At 41.4% G+C, this 19182-nt stretch overlaps 2 protein-coding genes across 2 annotated transcripts; one reads left to right on the plus strand and one right to left on the minus strand.

Moving 5' to 3' along the window:
• Positions 1-9623, minus strand: nr2c2 (nuclear receptor subfamily 2, group C, member 2; the record flags this gene model as incomplete). Its single annotated transcript, XM_083894825.1, has 15 exons — positions 9511-9623; positions 7936-8020; positions 7605-7700; positions 6296-6496; positions 5054-5159; positions 4770-4949; positions 4476-4638; positions 4280-4364; positions 3947-4092; positions 3058-3220; positions 2845-2966; positions 2576-2715; positions 1921-2058; positions 1724-1829; positions 1-175 (listed from the first exon to the last, which is right to left on the minus strand). The coding sequence occupies exons 2-15, from the start codon at positions 7993-7995 to the stop codon at positions 1-3; spliced, it is 1881 nt and encodes a 626-aa protein (XP_083750951.1). The 5' UTR covers positions 7996-8020; positions 9511-9623.
• A 3593-nt stretch (positions 9624-13216) lies between these two features.
• b3galt4 (UDP-Gal:betaGlcNAc beta 1,3-galactosyltransferase, polypeptide 4) lies at positions 13217-14350 on the plus strand (the record flags this gene model as incomplete). The annotated part of the gene is made up of 1 exon (XM_083894828.1): positions 13217-14350. One exon carries the CDS (start codon positions 13217-13219, stop codon positions 14348-14350), a length of 1134 nt encoding a protein of 377 aa, XP_083750954.1.
• Positions 14351-19182: the final 4832 nt, after the last annotated feature.

Consider the following 19182-nt stretch of genomic DNA (forward strand, 5'->3'; position numbering starts at 1 on the left):
TCAGTCTGTAGCATCAGAGTCCTGGCTGCTATATTCAGCCGTCTCCATCTTGAGGATGTAGGGAATGATGCTGTCAATAGAGACATTACCTATTAAGCCAGTGAAGAAGAGCTCCTCTGTGATACTTGAGTTCATGAGGCGTAGGGCGGGGAGACGAGTCAAGATACGGGTCAACCTGAGGCGACAAACAAACAACACTTCAGGTCATCGTTACTTGTGTTGAGATAGCCACATGATAGGTTGTTTTCCTCTGTGAGCCATTAATAGCCAGGCACTTAAAGATGCAATGTGTAACGTTTGGAGATTTTGGTTGTTGTTGATATCATTATTCTGCTTCTGTTTGGTCTTTGTGAATAGAAACGATGTAATATTGTTTGTTTGCTAAATCCTTCATCTGAAAACAGACTCTGTCTAGCAAAACTATCAGACCTGACTGGGGAAGCGTTTGTGTATACAGCGGCAGAGCAGAGCTGGGTGTAGATTGTAAAGAGGTGTTTATCCAGTCAAACTGCTTAACGACAGAAAGGAGAATCAATCTCTGAAACTTCTCAGGGGCACTTCTTAATGTTTTCAGTCATGCTCAAACCTGTTTGCAACTTTTTTACTTCTGTCTTGATCACAAATCAAGCGCAGGAATGTTGCGCAACTCTCACAAGACAGTTGTGTAAGCTGGCTTTATGAGCATTGTGGGAGTTCATACAATGGTTTCAATGTTTGTTTATACTTAGAAGTTACACACTTCACTTATTTGTCTCTATATGTGGCCATGTGATGGACTGGCCAACTTTCCAGGGTGTGACCCCGCCTATCGCCCTATGTCAGCTGAGATTGGCACAGCACCCCCCGCGACCCTCCTGTGGTGGATAAAGTGGTAGAAAATGGATGGATGGAATGTCATCAAATGCATCCATTACCAAAACAAAGAAAAAACTAGCTTAGATATGGATACACAAAAAACAAGCTGAAGGTTTAAGATCAGGCCATTAATGATGTAAACTGGCTACTGAAATTATCAACTAAAAGGTATCCGGTTAAGATGAACGAAACCTTTTGCCAGACAATAAACTGAAAACATTACATCACTTGTAAAGTGTAAGTGCTTATCCCGTATACCTCTCAACTTTAAAAAAAGAAAGGAAAAAAAAAAAAGGTCACTGGGAATAAAACTGAAGCTGCAGGTACCGCTGTAGGGGAGACAGCTCTCTGTTAGTTAAACCAACTGTGTTTGTGCACAATATGTTGTTTAATAACTGTGGCCAAAACGGTGACAATGTCGCTCCTCTACTGGTTAACAGGTGATTTGATACCGGAGCATTTACAGTTGTTTTCTGTACAAACACAACTGTGTTTCTGTGTGTGTGTATAAGCAAGCATTGAAGCGTTCAGGGCAGAGACAACTGAATTACCCAGAGCAAATAAAGACAAGTAATTGTATTAAAATATGACAAATTATATCAAACACATGGGATATGAAATAGATACCACTGGTATAAATGATCAGAGGTGCGGCGATTGGGGTGATTGATCATCTCCAATCAGTTAAAAAATGCCAAGATTGGCTCTGATCTTGAGCTCAGGATGGGGACATCCCTAGTTCAGCCTAATTAAAATACCATGTTAATTAGGCAGTGAATATAAATTAAAGTATAATTATTATTGAGAAGATTTTACTATAGGTAACGGTCACTTTCTAAGCAGATTGGGCTGACAGGTATGAGCGCACCTGTACATGTCATCAGGATATGTTTTCTGCACATAGTCCTGCAGCTCCATCAGCGCCTTCTCCTGGAACTTCTCAATCTGTCCACTGCTGTCCATACCTGGGTGATCTAACACACAATTATCTTCTCACAAAATGCAGTCACAGTTGTAAATATTAACCAGATTAAGACAACCAGATGCTCCTATAAGCAGACTCACCTGGGCTGAACAATACTATAGCCTTCAGGTAGGCATATTCGTAGCTGTCTGTCTCCAACCTTGTCATGCCATTACAGAATTCCTGGAATTTCCAGATGTGCTCCATCACCTGCTTCACCCTCTCTCCTGAAAGCTTGTCTTAGATGGAAGAAAAGAAAATGTAGGTTGTTTTTTTAAGCTTCATCCAAACAACCACTTATAAGGTAGGAACTCTTGTGAAATGTTAATATAAGACATACAGTTGCAACAAGACGGCAGTTTCACATATGGATCATTAACCACATGAAAAATGGACGAAGTTTTCTGGTTTCCTGGGTGAAGTCGGTCAAGAAGTGACAATATATTGAATGCACAACCTGTTGTGTCAGGACTCAAGAATGCATATATTTTCCAATTTATGGCATTCAATTGGTGGTACAGTATTTGAGCTGTCACCAATAACATGTGAATAATGCAATCATGTGCCATCTGTGCATCTGACAAATGAGTGGTAAAGTGGTATAGTGGTAAAACATGATATCTCTGAGTTCCATCACCATAAAATTTAAAAACACTGATAAATTCTCAAGGTTTTTGTTTGTTGTTGTAAGCACATTTCATCTCCGGTTTCTGTGTGTGTCCTACTGTGAAGTGATGACGAGGTCTGTGGTCCTACCATCCTGGTTGCTGCTCTGTAGGTGGTTGATGATTGCAGTGAGGATGGTCGATAGATTCATCACGTGAGCGCACTGAGCCAGACCCAGTGTGAACAGCTCATTCCAGCAGGCTCGCACCAGATTGGTGTTTGCCTCTTGACTGAAAATGTTTTAATAATGACAGCAACAAAGAAAAATGAGCGTGATCATATACTGGGAAAACTGGAGAATGGAGCTTGTTGGGTTATAACCTGAGAGTGTAATTTAGGTCTGTGAAATATTTTCTCACCCGAGTGCTAAAAAGGCTGGGATGGAGCGTGCCCAGTGCATGGAGAGAAAGAGAAGCCTGGACGCTGACTCACAGATGTAGTGTACATTCAGATACTCCGGCATGGGGCTGGGCATGGTCAGCTAGACAAACATGCAATGACAGAATGAGATTATTATGGTGAGATTATTGGACCAATGTTTTGAACATTGAATAGCGTTTGACTCCATCCACCTTAAAGCCGACATGGCTGTCCGTGAGCAATGGTCCCTCCACTTCAATGATGGGGGTCTCCTGGTCTCTACCAATCAGCTGGATTGTTGTTCCACTGACACACTTATCTACCAGACTCCGTCTCTCAGATGGGTTGAAGACTTTCGCCAGGGTGTCAAAGGCACTTTATATATATGTACACAAACACACATGTACGCACACACACACAGTCCTTTAACATCATTTAATGCAAATGTGTTACTGATCTATACATTCCCAACACATATTTACTTTTTAAGCTATTCCAGTGAAGAAATAATATATGAAGCTAACTAATCTAAAATGAAAAATAAATAATTAAAGGTATAGTAGACATATTTTTTGGTGCTATAGATCAACTATTCCATAATAAACACTCAGTCAAGTGATCTGAGAGAGAACAATGCTTGTTCACTTTCACTTTACAGCCTGCACTAAATATATCCTTACCATCAATAGAAGCTTTTGACCTAATAAATCACAGAGCAACTCAGGGAGCAAGACAGAGCATGTGCCCCTATTGACTGTTCCTCTACACCTACTCTGTGTGGATTGATTCGCATTTTATCTAAATCACTACAGCAGCAAAGGGTTCCAGACTGTAACCATTAAGTCACATTTTGGAGTTGGTGTAGGTAAATGTTCTAATTGGGAGCACCAGTGCCACTTGCAAATATGTCATTCATAATTGCTGCACAGCTCAGTTGTTAGGCAGAGGTGGTGCACATAATGTGTTCCACAGAGCACACAGAATTTGCATACAAGTATGGTATGTAAAAATAAGAACACAACAAATGACAAAGACCTTTAAAATGAATTGAGAGAAAATTGTTGTTAGCTCATAAAAATCAGCCTTCCTGGATGTACTGACCGTGTTATCTCACTGGCAGACTGCTCGTCTTGTTGGCTGTCCAACGCATTGCCATTGTTTAGGTTTTCTTTCAGCGAGTCGCTCATGTTGGCCAGCGATGTCACCACATTGGCTAGTGTCCCCAGGTCCCCATGACCAGACTCCATCTGAAGACAACACAAATAATGGTCCAGAATGTTTGAAGGTCACATGAGACTTGATCCATTCCAGAGACAAAAAATAGAGGCATGCAGCAAAAGGAAAACAACTGTTACTTCTTAAAACAGACTGAGGAACTAAATTAAGTGGCAGAAGTAGACAGGCAGCAGTGTAGAGCAAAGAAATGTTACTGACCTTTGAGTCAGTGGCCAACAGCAAAGTTCCATCACTTTGGATGACTGGCTGCTGGATGTTAACCAGCATCCCCTGGTCCAGCAGGCTGGATCTGCACATATCAGAAAAAGACATTAGTTCACATCCACTTCAAACCAACAGCTGAGAAACTAGAACTAGGCATCCCACCTGAGGTTTGCCTGTGGCACTGCTTCACACTGACCTGGATCCATCTGTCTCTGTATCTGAGATAAAGGTTGGTGTGGCGATGAGTGGACTGTTTAGGTCTTTGCGAATGTAGATCTTCTGAGTGGAGGCAGCACAGTTGGCATGTTTCTCCCTGGGCAATATGTCAATGGGTTTTCTCTCACTCTGGACAGCTAAGGAAAACCAAGGGGCTCAAATCAATAGTTACCAATAATTACTCAAGTACATCAGTTCAATTCAATCAATCAATCAATTCATTCATTCATTCATTCATTTATTTTTTTAGATTGGGATACAAACTCACACTCAGTCTTCATTCCCATCTTAAGGCATTTCCTCAGCCGACAGAACTGGCAGCGATTGCGGTGGTGTTTGTTGATGACACAGTCCTGCTTGCTGCGGCAGCTGTAGGTCAGGTTCTTCCTCACACTCCTCTTGAAGAAGCCTTTACATCCTTCACAACTGACTGCTCCATAGTGACGCCCTGAACACAAACAAAACGGATTAAGACTGTGTGCGTTGCATGTGTGTGTGTTTGTTGACACTACGAAGTTACATGAACTGCCCGTCTCAATATCACAACTGTACCTGAAGCCTTGTCCCCACACACCACGCAGTACTCTATTGGCTGTGACCGGCTCAGGTCCCCCGACTGTCCCAACAAACGTCCAATAGACACTGGATCTGTGACAATCTAAAAAGCAAAATCAAGGGAAGGTTGGTAAGCGTGCACGTTCGTGTATGTTTGTTACATAGCAACATAGCATAGCATTTAATGTAAGCTACACTGAGCTTGTGCCACCCTGTCCCTAACATGCAACCGTTCATGATGGTTAATTCGATGCATCTCCATTCCACCCACAACAACTACTTGAGTGGAAATACATTGAAGACTCCAGGCACAGTTCAAGTGAAAACATCAACAAAACTGTGCAGCTTTAGTTATTTGTTACAGGATATGTGTAATAATATCGTGTGTCGCGCCGGGCGCGTGAGCTCCAAAATACTTTTGGATTTCTGACCCCTTTCTACTACCCTCATACCCCACGCAAAGTAACTAAGTAACTTTTACTTAAAGTACATTTCAAATGAACTACTTTTTACTTCTACTTGAGTACATTTTCAGATGACTACTTTTACTTCTACTTGAGTAATATTTCATCAAAGTATTGGTACTTTTACTTGAGTACAATATTTTAGTACTTTTTCCACATCTGGTGCTGCACTTATTCAAATGCATATCAGTGATGTTAATGTTATGATGTTATAATTATTGCCTTATTGTGTTATGCTACTAACTTCTATCCAGTGTCGCTCTCTCCCTCCCTCTCTCTTTCTCCCCATCTCTCTCACCTCCCTTGTCTGTCTACCAGGTGTAAAGGGGGCCAATGCTGCAGAACCTAGACTTGACAAACTTAAGTAACCCCAGATCATAACACTGAAGTATGTGATTTTTTGAGTATACTGTAGCCCAAAAAATCACATTCTTTTGTGGTGCAACATATGTACTCGGGTTAGTCCAGCCAGCATGACCAAATGCGACATGAACCTAAATATAATTTTAACATAATAAATATATAAATAATACTTAAAAGTAGTAGCCCGAAGGAGGTGTGACCCAGTCATATATTCATACTCAGCATATACAGTAAATTCCTAGGCTTACTACACTATCAAATTCACAAATATGGTGCATATGTGCAGTAGGGTGCATAATGCAAAAACACACAGTGTATCCAGCTTAATAATGATAATGAACATCAAGACCAAGAGATTGCAATGTTACAGTATGTGTCAACTCAGGGTTTGATATTCTGGGTACAGGTTTACCTGTATTCTTCCTGGCATCAGGCTGTCTGTAGCAGTGAAGATCAGCTGCTTAGTGTTGTGGCTTTCTGGTGAGGCCAGGATAACCTTGCCCCCTGAGCTATCAGCTGTTGTGAGAATGAACTGCTGCTTGGGAGCAGTGGATGATGAGTTCATCGTGGTCACTATCTGAATCTTCTGACCTGTCTGCTGGTCAGTTACAATCTGAGGGTGATCAAAGTGGAAAAGAGAGACAAAAGGAGGAAATGAGCACACACCAAATGGTTGGAGAGAATTAAAAAAGAAAATTAAACGTAACTGTACATGAGAGAACTTGGTCAACTTGATCACTGCTGCTGCTAATGCTAGAGATAGATTGATTAATCAGTCAACCCACTTAATAATTGCACCAGAGTGTGCCCTTTTCAGCAATCAATCAGCTGAGTGACAAATTACAATTAATTTCTTTAATTTATTAATCTGTCTATCATTTAACTGATTAATAGACTGGTTGTTTGGTCCATAAAATGTTGAAACATTTTTCCCAAACCCCTAAATAATTAAGTTTGTCCAGAAACTAGAAATTATTAAATCATAATTTGTTTTTGTTACATGGAGCAAAAAAACCAGAAAACACATTTGACATTTAAAGGTGAAGTAAGTATAGTGACATCTAGAGGAGAGGCTGAAATTTACAACAAAATACTGCTCCTCTGCTCACCCCCTCCCTTCCCTGAGCACTACAGTAACCTCAGCCAGTCAAATGTCGTCCTCGTCGTCTTTCTCCGTGTCAGCAGATGAGGTTCATGAGGTGAGGGAGAGGGCGAGCTACCGCGGCCGTAGCAGACGAAGCGGAGAGAGTGGAGGCGGGACTTCCGCTACAAGTAAAGCGACGCTTTATTTGTTCTCGCGCGTTTGTCTATACAGGCTCCGGTAGAAACATGGCGTCGTGGCAATGCAGTAGCGGCCTGCGACCATGTTATTTTACATGACGTTTTGAAACACTACGAAAATGAAACACACACTATTATACAGCGACTAGACAATGCAGGAGCACATACTATGTATACAAAAGTGGATTTTGGGTTAAAAAGCCCTACTATCATGTATTTATTAATTAGTTTATACTTAAATACTGAATAAATAAGCGCTCTTCAGCACAGACACAAAATGTTTAATTTATCAAATGGAGAATGGAAAAAAAGAAAACGTTATCAGACATTGACAAACCAATATCAGTCGACCTCTAACTAACACACCTAAAGAGGACTAAAACAACAGGCAAGAGCAGTGTCCAAATATCTTTAATAACTAAAGCAAACTGCAGTAGTACCTGTATACGCTGTGGTGTTGTCGCAGGCTCAGTTGAAATGAACTGAAAGCGCTGAGGAGACTCACTCATTGCTGAGTCTGACGGAGAGGACGGAACCTATCAGTTGGAAAGCATTTGTGTGTTAAATACAGGACATTTAAAACGACACATCAGCAACACAAATTTCACTCGACTCTTAGTAAAGCACAAAAATGTCATTATGAAACACTTTCATATAAAGTCAAGAGGGAACTATGTAGAGACAGTATCTCTGTTAAAGAAAAAACCCTCATGGCTTTTGAGGAACAACTCAAAAGGGCAGCAACTCTTCCTGCCCTGTGCACTCACTCACCTCTGCCTCGTGCTCAGAATCCACTTTCTGCTGAGCGAGCAGATTCAGGCTGGATGCCATGATGATGTGAGGTCATTAGTGAGGTCTGTAAGGAAATATGGCACACACATTCATCTGTGACAAAGGGGCAACCTGACTCAGAAGAGCAGGACAGAAAAACACCATTGCATTTCCTCTGTACGATTTGTAGCGACATTATACCTAATTTATGTGACATAACTGTCATACATTAATCAAATTGAGGCCCGAAACATCACAAGTTAGTATTTGAAATCATGAGTATAAACACACACTGTAATTACCTTTGAGGACACCAACAATTAAAACTAATGTCTATTGACATGGTTGTCTATTCTTGTTGTTTAAAATGTTAACACAGTGATAACAGTAATAATAATAATAATGTGATTATTATAATAATTATCATATCATGTTCGTGACATAATCATCACAATTATTGTTGTTATTAAAATGAAGGCAACTGGACTTCTACAGAAAGATTCAGTGGGTGTTTCCTCCCTTCTTTGACCTAAATATAACCTGTATCTGACTATAATGATTCATTTTATTTTTTTAATTTCAGCACTGAAAGACTACCATGACCTGGATGACTGAGAACCTTCACAGTCAAATATTTATATATAATGCCAAGAGAGCCAATTACTTTTCTGTGCGTTCCCTAATCAGTTAATTAACTAATAATTTAATCCCCTGTTCTTTACTGTATTAACTATGTGTTTGTTAACCGGGGCTCAGAATAAAAAACAAAATGTATTAATAATATTTACATTTTAATAATTTATAAAGTGTAACACAAAAAGGTCGTAGTTTGGAGATTTAAAAATGTCTGCCTATCGATTACTGATTACTTTAGAACAGTGACTAAAGTTCCTGCAGTACTCCATAGACGAGCACCATTGATGCTGCTGTTTACCGATTGGTTCAACACTAATGTCCATCAAAACGCATCCGTCCCTAAACGCATCATTACAGCATTGAACAAAATGGAGAATCTGGCAGTCATCCAAAAACACTGGAGACGAATCCTTATTAAATATATTAGTGACATTTTCTTTCCATAAATGAAATGAACGACAGTCGGTGTGCTGGTAGTACGTGTAAAACGCCGCTTTGGTGAATTAAGTCAGAACTGTTTGAAGCCATTCCTGTCCCCGGGGTGGCAAAGGTAAAAGGGTCGAGTTCATCTGCAGCAGCTGCGTCTTTCCACTTATAGCGCTGTCAGCTAACGTTAGCTTAAGCCTGTGTAACCACACCGCAGCTGCTCGAAGCCCTTTCTGTCCTACTCTGCCCCCCGAGTGTGTCACGTTAGTATACGTGGGTCAATTCAACACGGCTGTCAAACGTCGGCATGTGTGTAACTGTCTAAAGAAAACCAGCGTCGCCATAGCGAGCCCAGCATCCATGCCCAGACCCCAAGTTAGTGGAGACTGCAGGCAGGAAGAGGAGCTCCGCATCGGCGAGCTAACAAGCTAAACGGGATGTTAGCTGCACTGCTTTATCATCCTGTATCTTTCCAGAGCTTTCTGCGGTTTTCAGTCAGGAACTTGGACTTACCTGCAGGGAACGGTGCTCGTGGATTTGGGACGCTGTGCTGTTTTAATAAATATTTGTTTTGGTTTTCTTCTTTTAAAGGTCATAGTTCGTGACCCCGCACCGCCAGGGCGCTGATGATGGCTGAGGTTTTTATTTTTTTCTCCCCTCCTTCCTATTTCGCGTCCTCGTGCGCTCCCCTCCTCCTCCTCCTCCCTCCCTCCTCCGCGCGAGCCAGACAGTAGTGACGTCATCGTGTCTGGGGACTCTGTGGTTACGCTATGATGAGGATTTGACACAAATCACACAAAGTTCCACTTCTCTAAATCCTCATTCTCAATCCTCATTGACAGGCAGAATAATCCACTTGACATGATATCTCATCTACTGCTTATTACAGCTGAATTGACTAAAAATTAGTTCATATTTAGGTATTTTATTTTATAATTCAAGTATTGAAATTGAAATTACAGTAGAAGCACGACATTAGTTTTTGTTAGTATATTCTGTTTGGCAGAAACTAAAATGTATATTTTCTAAAAATAAATGTCCCTTAATTTAATTGGTTCTCATATGGAGTTCTGTGAGTCTGCATTTCAATATGCATTGATGTATTATCCTTTTTTTTTACTGAGATAGGCACAGCACCCCCCACGACCCTCCGTTGGAGGAGAAAGCTGTAGATAATGGATGGATGGATATTTAATTGTTCTGAGTTGATGTGGAATACAGCTTTGAAGAAAAGGGATGTTATTTTAGGAAAAAGCATATGAAGGTTTCTAATTCAATGTTATTATACATAGGAAATCTTCATAATTATACATATAAAACCCAGCATTCACCAGATTAAAAGTGACCAGCACAGCTGACTCCGAGATGGTGGTATATCTTGGAGTCACCTGTGCTTGACTATTGGTAGAAATGTAACAGTATAAATTGGATTAATTGTTGTTGTGTTATCTGCACCATACCACTGTCACTGTCACCCCATGGTTCTCAAACTGTGGTATGTGTACCACCAGTACCAGCAAGCTTTCTTGCTCCATCATACTCTAATTTCACTATACCAGTGTATGAAGTATGAGGAAGAGAATGGGAATAAATCTGCCTCCTGTGATTATATACACATGTTGGTGATAATGGTGTTACTTTGAGAGCTCAATATTTTCTCAGGTGGCAGAATAAGTTTAAGGACCACTGCAATAGAGGGTAGTAGAATCACAAAAGTTGCCTAGTAGTAATTCATTAAGTTGCACTTCCATATTCAAAGTGAAGCACTAAGTGTGTTGGATGCTGAACTTGAATTGGAAATGTCAGTGTGTCATGTGACCCACCCACCCAGTTTGACTAAGTGCTTAGTGATGGTGCAAAGCAGCATTTGTTTGCTCATGGATTTAAATGTTACCCAAGCTGAAAATCAGATGGTGTTTTAGGACAGGTGCAAATTGTATGTCCATTCTGAAGTGTTTGTGGTATCTCATGTCATACAGTGTGTTTAGTTCTGCAATTTTGTTGCATTTCCCCCCAAAAAAATCCCTGTGGGGGGGGCAATATTTTTTATTTATTTATTTTTAATCTGGCTAATTAGACACACTTTCCACACTCAAAACTACAGAAGCCCTAAATGACCATGGATTTTTCTTTTTTTATGTACTGTTATCTCCTGATAATGAATTAATATATTGTTATCTCTATATATCAAAGGTTGTTTTCACGTGATTACAAGTTAATTTATTTCGTTATCTCCATATAGCAAAGATTGTTATCTCGTGATAATAAATGTATTATTTCGTTAACTCAATATAACAAGGATTGTTTTCTCGTGATAATGAATTCATTAATAATGTGTTCGTCTTGATTTCTCTCAGTCATCATCCGGAATCCATGGAGACGCCAGGGACCTCGTAACTTTTTCAGCCTCACTTAGATTGTGCCGCCGATACAGCTGAAGCCTTTCTAACGTCTTCTTAGATTACGCTCACTAATGTGTGTATATTGTCTGTAATAGCAAGGCATAATGCTATTTCAGCCCGTGTCAGGCCTTGATTGAATAGATACGTGACGCGGTGACAATGATTTAATATGCTACACTATCGTTTTGTTTTCTCGAGTTAACAAAATAATAAGTGGTTATCGTGCTTAATTTGACTAATCAAGGGCTAGTATGCTACTTATATAATGCACTAGTAAGCACCTAGTTTATCTATCTATCTATCTATCTATCTATCTATCTATCTATCTATCTATCTATCTATCTATCTATCTATCTATCTATCTATCTATCTATCTATCTATCTATAATGTTAATATATATGATGTTTGGTCAACAGAAAAGAAAACAAGCTTTAGCACTAAATGTCCACAAGATGTCGATCTGCAGCTGCAAGAACTGGAAATAATGGGAAATACTAAGAACATATGGGGGGGGGGGGGGGGGTATATGTCCCCTTGATGTTCCGGGTCGTGAATGAGGATCTTTGGGTTCAAACTGTAACACAACATAATCCAAATTCACGTAGTGACCTGACGGTCAAAAAACATTATTGGACCAAACTAAACAAAACAACACACTGGCTCCTACAACATATAATTGTTAATAATAATAATAATAATAATGATAATAATAACAATAAGTAGTAGTAGTAATAATAGCAAAGATGTATTTCTAGTTGGTTTCCTTTATGGAGGCTGGTTTCCTCCTCCAGCTTTGCTACTTTGTTGTCAACCACCAACACTTGAGCACTGCAGGGCGGAGGAGAGCCGACAGTCAGAAGGTGCTGCGTGATAAGAAAGACACCGTTGCTACACCGAGTGAATGTGCTTGGTCGAATATCCAGCTTTGCAACAACAACAACAACAACAACAACAACAACAAAAAACATCATCATCAACATCATCTTCATCATCATCATCATCCTCATCATCATCATCATCATCATCATCATCAACAACAACAAAACAGTGCTGCTGATGGTCAGATAATTACTCATTTGTCCCCCCACCACCACCACCACTGTGTCTCAGATGTTTCGCAGACCACTGCACATTTGTTAGGTGCGTCGAGATGATTTGCTCCTATCAGAATGGAGCCCATTGAGCCAATTGCAGTTTCTCAACAACACAGAGGCTAATTTTAATAGGCTGCTGTCTCATAATGCATAGGTCATGATCAGCCTATAGGACGCTGTGCTATCAAGATGGTGCGTGTGTTAACCGGGTCAGCATGTATTGATACAGTGAAGGGAAACGGGAATCTGCGTGTCCCACAGTATATATATAGAAGAAAACAGCGAGTAAATGGTGATTTTTGGCCACAGGCTGTATGTGTATGTGTATAACCAAAAGCCATCATCATCATCAGAGGAAGGACGAGCATCAGGACGCGTGTTTCCACATGTGAAGGAGGGCGAGACAAGAGCTGCAGGCTGTGGATGAGCGTTTGATTTGCGCAGCTGCATAACGGATGTGTCCTTTCAGTGAAACTGACTGAGCTGCAGAATCACTAGCACTGACACTGTGTCCTCCTGCTCCTCCTCCTCCTCCTCCTCCTCCTCCTCTTCTCTGCTGCTGCTGCTGCGGGTCTGGATCTCTGCGCAAAACCGCAACATAGGAGCCGCGCAATAACGCAAAGACAGACAGTCTTCGGGAGAAGAGAAGGCGGACAAGGCGGAGACGGAGGAGGCGCAGCAGCTGCAGCAGCAGTCCAGATTCTTCAGAGCCGAGATCGGCCATGGTCGGACGGGGACTCTGGCTGTGTGGACTCTGGGTGTGTAAACCCCGGTTGGGAAAGCGTGGGAGCAGACTCGGGGTTCTGCCTTATTATCTGTGCGCGGCGGCGGGGAGCGCAGCTCTGCTGGCGCTGCTCTTCGTGGACTTCATCGAGTCATGGGTGACCACTATGAGCATGAGCACTGTGCTGGAGCCGCACGCCGGCATCATCCCTCCACAGAGCGTTCCTCCAACCAGACCAGAAGAGTTCCTCCTCATGCCAAGCCCGCTCGTGTGCCAGCGTGCCAAGCCTTACCTCATCACCATGGTTACCACGGCTCCTGCCAATCAGAGGGCCCGCCAGGCGATCAGAGACACCTGGGGAGGAGAGGTGGAAGTGAGGGGCCTCCGGGTCATGACCCTCTTCATGGTGGGAATTGCCTCTGACCCGGGACTGTCCAAGTTGCTGGTAGAGGAGGCCCGAGAGCGAGGTGATCTCATTCAAGGACGTTTTGTGGACACGTACTCCAACCTGACCCTGAAGACCCTGTCCATGCTTGGCTGGACCCGCCGCTTCTGCTCACAGGCTCACTTCATGGCCAAGGTGGACGATGATGTCCTGTTCAATCCCGGTGCCCTCCTGCACTTCTTGAACAAAAGCCGCAACCCTTATGAACAAGGAGACTTGTACCTGGGCAGGGTGCATCTCCACGTGGCTCCAAACCGTGACCCAGACAGCAAACACTACCTCCCTGTAGGAGCCTACCCACCGCCTGTCTTTCCAGACTATTGCAGTGGTTCGGCCTATGCCCTGTCCCGCTCTGCATTGCTCAAAATTTCCCTGGCAGCCTCTGCCTCTCCTTTATCCACACCTCTGCCCCCTGAGGATGTGTTTGTTGGTCTGTGTGCTCGGGCCGCTGGGGTGCTGCCCTCACACTGCCCTTTCTTCTCTGGAGGACCAGGCATCCCTTATGGTCGCTGCTGCTATCAGGCCATGGTGTCCATCCATCACATCTCACCCAGGGAGATGCTACAAATTTGGCCTGACGTTCACTCATCCCCTGCTTGCTCCTGGCTCAGCGTACGCGCTTCTCTGGGATTGTGCAAAGTCAGAGCGATGCTCGGGACGGCCTTGGGCCTAGAGCGAGGGTTGTAAGAGTGAGACTGAGGAGAACGAATGAACAAGTGAAGCTGTGCCTTGCTTCAACGCTGTGAACAGCTCAAGTGCTCTTCAAAATGTGAAGCTACAACAATGTGCACAGAGAAAGTGGCAGTTTATATTTATAGCTTTATTTTTTTAAACACTATAATGTATTTAACAGGCTTTTTCTTTCCAGAAAAAGATGGATGACCAGCTGGTTGTATGAAGAACTGTCTCATCTTTAAACTGACTGTTATAGCATCCTGACACACACTGTAGACGTAGGTAAACGACACGGGCATGCTGATAGAAAGTAATGAGCAAGCACACCCTTCTATTAAAACATGATAAGTCAGACATCTACAAGCTGCTGCTGTCACATATGAAATATATCACCAGGTACCTAAATTGTAGATGTTAGTCCTAAAAAAAAACATGATAATGCATGTCTCCAAAATGAACCCACAATAGATAATATCAAATCACAGAATTCATACACCCAGTAGTAGGTAAGAAATAATTAATAATATTAATAAATAAAAAAAGAATAAGAAGGAAAAAGATAATATGTGTAACTGCAGGGATTGATGGATCAATTAGAGACATTTAGGTTGTCTTGCGCCATGAAAAAGTCAGTGTTTTTACACTCAGGAAATAGATGCAAGAATCCATTATGGTCACAAATAAATAACTCAGTATCGTAACTAAGCTGTGTCTGACACTTTTCTTGAAAGTTTTTTTTAAATTATTATTGTACTAAGTTAATTGCACCTCAAAGGAAGGGCGAGACCGTTTTATCACCACAGGGAACATAAACAGTGCAGAACATGCAACAGGACCCTGGTAAACAGTTATCAATGCAGATACTCATGGGCACAGTCGTTTCTGGCAGTTTCTGGCATGACCTGATAGTGTCATGGAATATACATTCCCTCATACAAAGACACGTAACACATCATCACATTATTTACATTTGACTCACGTTTATTCACATTTAAAATCAGCGTTTATACAAACTTTCCACATCTTACTCATGTAACTTTAAGTGCTCTGCCACCTACACAGGAAGATGTGAATCGCAACTGACAGGAACTCACACCTCCTAACGTACGCAGCTGTCATTTCACAGAACGCACACACATATATCTTTTCTCCTAAAGACAGCAGGCCCCCCCCACCCCACCCTTAACCGTAAACCGCGAGTTACACGATAGTTTATATTACGAAACAACAGTTTCAATGTTGAACTGTTGAAATCAGTTGATATGGCAGTAATAAAGAGAAAAGAGGAACACTGTATTTGGAAATGCTGATTCAGCATTCACACACTGCATGGTTTCAATGTCCTCTCGTCTACCAAGAGTGGGCATCAATCAGTCAGTGATGCACACTTGCTAGCCTGTTCCACGTGTTCCCAGAATGCTAGGAAGGAGTGTTGTCTCTTTAGGACGCTAAGTGTCTAAAAGAGACGTTACTTCTCTTTAACTTCCTTCAAAGTCCCTCCAAATACTGTCACACTGGTCTTTTTGAAGTGAGCAGAGCCATCAGTTGTGTCACAATCAACACAATGGATGGATCAGTAGATGACATCATGCAATCTTAAACTAAAACAACGCCATATTGGCAGGAAGCCACGTTGTTCAAATCCATAGGTATATGATACAGCATATAACCAGCAGCAAATATACCAGACAGCATGCTTTCCGCCGACTGTATTCATAAAAAGAGAAGATGGTGTATATCCATTTTGCCCTGGGATACAATAACTGTCGAAAATGAGCAAACTGGATTACTAAAGACTGCCATGAAACTCTGCTCAAAGCAAGCACAGAAGGTGGAGCGATGGGAACACAGGCAACCGATTCCACTTGTAAATTGATCACCTCATATCAAGTACACAATCCAATTCTTATTCATTTTAATATCGTTAGTTGTCAGGCTTTTATAGCAATGTGTAGTAGACATTCTCCACAGTAGAATGAGGGAAAGTTTATAAGAAAATTGAAGATGTCGTGAACCAAATCAAATTAAATGTTATTTCAATAGCGCTAAATCACATCATGCAGGCAGAGACTTCACAGTATTATCGAGAGGGAAGAGGAAACAACGTGTGGAGGCTAAAGTGGTAGAAAATGGATAGATGGACAATGTCATGTATCCTTTGGTCCTGAGTCACAGGTACCTGCAGAATGAGGAGGCGTGGTGTGGAAGGTCTTGAATATGACATAATATGACCAATCCAATTTGGTAAAAGGCACATGAGGGAATTGTAAAGATCAGTTACAGTGCAAAAGTTTTGGCACCCCTGTAAATGTTCATGATATTCCTTTATAAATTATTGGTCGTTTGGATAAAGTTTTGGAGAAAAACACAGTGATATTTGAGAAGTGAAATAAAGTTTATATGATTTACAGAAAGTGTGCAAGAATTATTTAAACACAATTAGGCATGTGCATAAGTTTAAGCACCACAAAAGAAAAATGTTGTGCATCCTCCTTTTGCAGAAATAACAGCCTCTAAACGCTTCCTATAGCTTCCAATTAAGAGTCTGAATTCTGGCGGAATGTATTTTGGACCATTCTTCTTTACAAAACATCTCCAGTTCAGTCAGGTTTGATGGTTTCCGAGCATGGACAGTCCGCTTTAAATCACACCACAAATGTTCAATAATATTCAGGTCTGGGGACTGAGATGGTCTTTCCAGAACGTTGTATTTGTTCCTCTGCATGAATGCCTTAGTAGATTTTGAGCAGTGTTTAGGGTCGTTGACTTGTTGAAAGATCCAGCCCCGACACAACTTCAACTTTGTCACTGATTCCTGGACATTGTTCTCCAGAATCTGCTGATATTGAGTGGAATCCATGTGACCCTCAATTTTAACAAGATTCCCAGTCCCTGCACTGGCCACACAGCCCCACAGCATGATGGAACCACCACCAAATGTTACTGTAGGTAGCAAGTGTTTTTCTTGGAATGCTGTGTTCTTTTTCTGCCATACATAACGCCCCTTGTTTTGACCAAATAACTCTATTTTAGTTTCATCAGTCCACAGCACATTATTCCAAAGGTGCTTTAGCATACCTCAAGCGACTCTGTGACGGGTGCAGAGAAAAGGATTTTTCTGCATTACTCTTCCATACAGCATCTCCTTGTGTAAAGTGCTATGAATAGTTGAACGATGCCCAGTGACACCATCTGCAGCAAGATGATGTTGTAGGTCTTTGGAGCTGGTCTGTGGGTTGACTGTGACTGTTCTCACCATCCTTATCCTCTGCTTATCTGAGATTTTTCTTGGTCTGCCACTTCAGGCCTTAACTAGGACTGTGCCTGTGGTCTTCCAATTCCTCACAATGTTCCTCACAGTTGAAACTGAGAGCTTAAATTTCTGAGATAGCTTTCTGTATCCTTCCCCTTGAAGTGTCTTAGATACACACATTAACACAGGAAAAATGTTTACGTTGCATTATAAGTTGGTGTCCACATATACATTGTAACTAGATACACATTGCCTAAATTGGAAGTTGTAGGCTTTACCTGAGGCATTGCCTTCTGCATTTTCAGTTGACCATAGTGTATGCATAGGTTAGGCAGTTGTCCTTTGATGTGTTCCCTAAAGGGGTAACTGACGGTCGACTGGCTAAACAAGGGTGTAAGGTGAGGTATAGGAGGAGGAGCAGGTAGCCTTTTAAAAGTGCCATCTTGCTCAGGGAAAATTAGAGCTTCTTGGGTATCTGGCTGAAGCTCTCCCAAGTGACCTGCAGCGCTTGGAATTGACACTTGACTTGTAACGAAATAAAGATCTCTTTGTTTGGTGAAAAGTCTTGTGTCACGGAGTCTCATTCTACATCATCATCTCATCACCTGGTGTTCTGAACAAGAAGGAAGCCTGACTAAACGACACCCTAAACCATGATGTTGAACAATCATGTTTTCAGGTCATTTGAGAGTTGTTTTAAGGCTCCCATATTGCCAGGCTTCAGAGAAGATGCAAAGAGGAAAAACATTTACAATTGGCCTCCTTAAATACCCTCATGATTGGATTCACCTGTGTATGGAGGTCAAGGGTCACTGAGGTTACCAAACCAATTTTGAGTTCCAATAATTAGTGCTAAAGACTATGACTAAATGACTAAATTTATGCACATGCCTAATTTTGTTTAAATAATTATTGCACTTTCCGTAAATCATATAAACTCTATTTCACTTCTCAAATATCACTGTGTTTGTCTCCTATATGATATATTTAACTGAAATTTCTTATCCAAACAACCAATGAGAATTTACATGGGTGCCCAAATTTTTGCATACCACTGTATATTCAGTCTTTCAGGTTCTCAATCTCCATGGCACAGTGAAGTTATTGGTGAAGTGAAACCAGCCTCACCACCACTCCCTTTACCAAGACCTGATGATATGAAAAGTAAACCGTCAACATAATCTTATATAAGCCTTTTCAGAACATAAGTCAAAGTCACACAAGGTGACAGAGGACTTACAAAATGGCTCAGTGTTATTTCACTAAGATAGAGGCAGCATTTTCTGTTAGAGCCTCATAAAAGTGGAACAATATTTAACAACAAGAGGCTCACTTAAATATACACCCGTTTAGATGAATCAGATTCCTTAAGAAGATATTGCTGCTTTATCTTATGGTTAGATAGCCTTTCTTACCAGAAACTGACGTTTGTAACCCACTCACTGCAGAGAAGTCCACAGAGAAAAATCTGTTCTTACCTTAAGATGCCGCAGGAGCTGCTGGTCTTTTGGTTAATCCCAGTGAAGGATTTCAAACACTATACAAAATAACAGTTAAACATGTGCTGCCTGTGATGTAAAAAAATAACTGA

Source organism: Microchirus variegatus (genome assembly GCF_963457635.1).
Source record: "Microchirus variegatus genome assembly, chromosome: 9".
Taxonomy (NCBI): Eukaryota; Metazoa; Chordata; class Actinopteri; order Pleuronectiformes; family Soleidae; genus Microchirus; species Microchirus variegatus.